This window comes from Bison bison, unplaced genomic scaffold (assembly GCF_000754665.1).
Source record: "Bison bison bison isolate TAMUID 2011002044 unplaced genomic scaffold, Bison_UMD1.0 scf7180017864307, whole genome shotgun sequence".
NCBI lineage: Eukaryota > Metazoa > Chordata > Mammalia > Artiodactyla > Bovidae > Bison > Bison bison.
In genome coordinates this window covers 3,407,037-3,411,687 of record NW_011494879.1, presented here as the reverse complement: position 1 = coordinate 3,411,687, position 4,651 = coordinate 3,407,037, and the positions used below count along the sequence as shown (strand labels likewise).

General features: G+C 51.9%; 1 protein-coding gene across 1 annotated transcript in view; it reads right to left on the bottom strand.

Annotated features, from left to right (window-relative positions):
• RNF144A (ring finger protein 144A) overlaps positions 1–4,651 on the bottom strand; it is a 129,696-nt gene that overhangs the window by 29,067 nt on the left and 95,978 nt on the right. Inside the window, 1 exon segment of the mRNA XM_010852038.1 lies at positions 14–118. Coding sequence (XP_010850340.1) covers positions 14–118 — 105 coding nt within the window.

Here is a 4,651-nt window from a genome sequence, read left to right as displayed (position 1 = left end):
CAGCCGTACGTGCCTCGTTCTCCTGCAGGTGGCCCTGTTTGGGGCAGGCAGCATCTGGACAGCTAATCGCAGTTTCTAATCCTTCTTTGATCAAGAGCTCCACATACTGTTTCAGGCACTGAAAAAAACAAAACACAGAAAAGTATCTGTAAACATCTTCCTTAAGGCTGAAGGAGCAGTGACGCATTAAAAATTAAAAAAAAAAAGACAAATCAAGCACATTGTTCCAGTACAGTTTTTTTTGTATTTTTGCCCTGTAGTCCATAGCAACGACCAAATTAGAGGTTATATTCACTCGACAAATATTTGTGGGGTACCTCTGCTGCACCAGGGCTGAGGATGCGGTTGGGTCCCTGTGCCCGACCTCAGCAAACACCACGCCAGTGTGCTCGGTGGGAGGAGCAGGGAGGCAAGGGAGGCTGGGGACCCCTACTCCTCAAAAACACACCAGACATCAGGGTTCTGCTCAGTCCCCTGTATGCCACTGTTTCACGTGGCACTTAGACTGTTTTCGCAGGAAAGTTATGACCACGCCATCAATCGGGTGTGAAAACTGAGACCCAAACAAGCAACCGCCAGCTTCCCCAGACAGCAAGGGCAGAGCCCAGACTCCAGAACAGCCTCACCTGCCTCTAGGCCGCCCCTGCGCCCCGACCGAGAACCCAGGTCGAGCTGCCCATCCTCCTTCAGTGACCTCTCACACAACGGGTAATGACTGGCCGCCACTCCCCACCCCTCGACTTGGCCGTCTGGCTGAACATCCGAAGTAAGTCAGAAAAGTAAGTAGGAGACGCAACCCAGAGCTCATGCCAAAGTGAAGCGGCCTTTCCCAGGACCGGTCCACTCGTGCATTACTGTCTGCTGGTCTTGAAAATCCAATGCTCCCTGAAAAGCACTTTTTAAACAACAAGTAGAAGAAAAGTTATGGTCTTCTCTAGGCAAGGTCCCTGCCCGATGTGACTGAGACAGACACTGAAGCACTTACATCAGACATCAGAATTCAAAGAGGATAAGAAACCGGACCTCTCAGTGATGGGAACACAAAGTTAAATGTCTCAGCATCATCTCCAAGTCCACTTCCTGTCACAGCCCAGGCTGCAGAGCTACAGAGACACCTGGAACCCGGGTCCATCCAGGCAGAGCTGAGGATCGGTCTCATGATGGCCTCGGGCCACAGCTCTCTGGACAAGAGACCGGAGATGCCCATCCTGCTGGGCTTCTGAGACAGTAAGAAAGAAAGTATGGAAAGTCACCTGGCGTGATTCCTGATTCACCGACCAGCTAAGTAAGAGTGGTAGCTGGTATCCGATGCATGTGTATCTTGGTGATTGGTGTCTTACAGTCATGGGTGTAAAAAATATCACAACCTTAGCAGCAAGATCATTCTTTTACTTTTTTATAATTAAGTCTGTCTAAACCGAGTCTCTGGGGAGACACTAGAATGCCATAAAGTGATTAAACGCTGAAAACTCTCAGAATATTGTGCAGAGAAGTACAATGTGTGGAGAAGGCAATGGCACCCCACTCCAGTACTTTTGCCTGGAAAATCCCATGGACGGAGGAGCCTGGTAGGCTGTAGTCCATGAGGTCGCTAAGAGTCGGACACGACTGAGCGACTTCACTTTCACTTCAATTTCATGCATTGGAGAAGGAAGTGGCAACCCACTCCAGTGTTCTTGCCTGGAGAATCCCAGGTGTGGCGGAGCCTGGTGGGCCGCCATCTATGAGGTCGCACAGGGTTGGACATGACTGATACAACTTAGCAGCAGCAGCAAATCAAGTCTCTGGGGGATACTAGAATGCCATAAAGTGATAAAACGCTGAAAACTTTCACAATATTGTGCAGAGAAGTACACAATGAGAGAAAGTGGACAAAATACAACAGTTAAAGCTGGTGTGATAGGTACACTCAAGGGACATTTCTGACTCTAAACATCGTTGTGCAAGGACTTGCACATTTCAACAAGCAGTGCGTCACACCTGGGGAGGGCTACCTGGGGGGTGAACATTCTATGCCGCCAGCAGGCTCTGCACAATCTGCAAAATGACTGTTTCTGGAAGCAACTTATTTGCATACTATATAAAAGGGATGGGGACTTCCCTGGTGGCTCAGTGGAGAAGAACCCGACGACCAACGCAGGAGACACCAGTCCGATTCCTGATCTGGGAAGACCCCACGTGCCACGGAGCAGCTAAGCCAGTGAGCCACACTCCTGAGCTTGTGCTCTAGAGGCCGGGGGCTGTAACTCCTGAAGCCCACGTGCCCTCTGGTTGAGCTCCACAACAACAGAAGTGACCACAGCAAGAAGCTGGGACACCACAACTAGAGAAAAGCTTGTGCAGCAACAAAGACTCAGCACAGTTAAAAATCGATTAATTAGTTAAACTGAAAAAAAAAAAAAAACAAAGACTAGCAGAGCATGAAAGCCCCTTTAAAGGCGAGAGCAATGAGGATCTGTATCTGACCAAACATCCACGGAAAACAAGTCCAGTCTTCTTCCAGATAGAAACCGGGCCATGACTCACAAGCTGTGTTTTTCAATCTAATAGCAAAAAGATGTCTTGAAATGAGCACCCAAAAATGCCACAGAAACCTCGGTGAAAATAAATATACAGGATAGAGGCAGACACTGATGTATTCCCGACTATTGTATTAATTACAGCTCTCCGTAACCAAAGGCCTCAGGACTCCGCGTTAATCACCACCTGTGTCAGCCAACTAAACAAACAAGACTCTTAGGAGGTGTTAATCGCTCCCTTAGACAGAGGAGAGGACAAAGCTCAGGGAAGTCAGAAACAGGACAAAGTCGGGGTCCGCAAGTGGAGGAGCTTGGCTCAAACCCATGTGTGCCTGACTCCAAAGAGGTGGCGGTATTGTTTTTTAAACTCTCGGCTCCTTCCTCCCCAGTCAAGAATTCTTCCATAAGCAATCATTGCTTACTTATTTTCTGTTACCGCGTAAGTTTTCTAATGAGTACAAAGAATCATATGCATTTCAGACCAGCAAAGTCTGAGTCACCCCACAGTGTGTCCCTGATGCTTGGGTGCTGGGACCCTCCAGGACATCAAGACATCCAGTTCAATTCAGTCGTTCAGTCATGTCCGACTCTTTGCAACCCCATGGACTGTAGCATGCCAGGCCTCCCTGTCCATCAAGACCCCCAACCCCCACCCCCAAAGACGCACCATGCTGAGGTTTCGGGGTGGGGGGGTCCCATCCTGGGGAGGGGGGTCAGGAAAGTACCAGAGATGGAAAGCTGGCCAGAGGGACAAGGCCTCTCTAGAAAGGGGCGTCCACTGCATAAAACACAGGAGGGTCTGGGAGCCGAGAGGCAATGTATGGAGAGCTGCAGAAAGTTCCAGACTGTTCATTCTCCACTTTCTCGCCCAACCCTTTGAAACCCGGGTCCAAAGATGCGGAGGGGGGGCTGCTGATCTGCTGGGACCCCCGTTGCTTTGGAATCCTTCGCTAAGGAGAAGGGGCTGCAGAGAGACGGCCGCCTGGTGCGGAGTCTGCAACAAGCCATAACTTGGTCTGCTTTCTCCCTGGGAGGCCCATCAGTTACTGATGATGCTAACAGCTGGGAGAAACCCCCAGAAACCGTGCTCAAAGGTGCCTGAGTGGCTTCTGCTTATCAGGGGTCCATGTTTACAAACGGCCCACACAGGCAGATCTGAACGATGGCTGTGGGACTCCCGTGGACCGGGTTCAGGCAGCCAAGACCCTGGGACCACCGCCCTGGTGGGAATGCCAGCGAACCGACGTGCCAGATATGAGCCTGCACCCCTCTGAGGCCCCCGGTGCCCCATAGTGTGGAAGGAACAAACCCCAAGGACAAAAGAGGATGCTTCGGCGGCTAGGTGCCTGCACGTGTACCACGAGTTCTGCCCAGCCCCCACGGCCTCACTCAGGGAGGGTCTGCTTACCCCCTCCTCTGCTAGGAGGCAGGCTCTTTGAAACCCAGACTGTTTATCCTCCCAGGCCCTGGGCCTGATGGAGTGCTGCTGAAAAGCAGAGCCTTAACAACTCGGCAGGAGAGACAGAGGCCGACAGCTAGGGGAGTGAGTGGTCCGCACACAGACCAAGCCAACACCCACACAGATGTGAACACAGACACGCATCCATGCAGAGGAGGGGAGACCTGGGGTAGGGACCTCAGGTCACTGCCAGAGAGCTAGCTGGACGGGCACCCCGGGCCCCTTGGCAGGCAAGGAGGGCAGACACTTCCTACAGGGCTGTCCTCAGGCAGCTGGAGCCACCGCCTGGCACAGCGGGCGAGACGAGGATGCTTCATGCAAACTGCCCCCCCACCCCCCAACTGCTGCCAGGGGCTGGAAACCTGAGCAGACCACCCAGCAAGCCCCGCTGTGTATGTTCTGGCAGCAACACCACTCCAGGCTGCAGGGATTGACTTCACCCGAACCAGGGACTCCAAGAGATGAAGGCTGCTTTTGTATTAATAAAATGTTTAGAGGAAAAAAAAAAATCAGATTTACTTTCTACTGAAAAAATGAAAACCTTTCATCTACGGGTACTCTTGGTCCAGGGGTCTTGCCAAACCACCAGCAAGCTGTCTCCTGGACTCATCTCCCCTGAGATCTCCGACCCCTCGGGCGCTGAAAGCCCAGGTGGGCCCCACAGTTGGGGGGC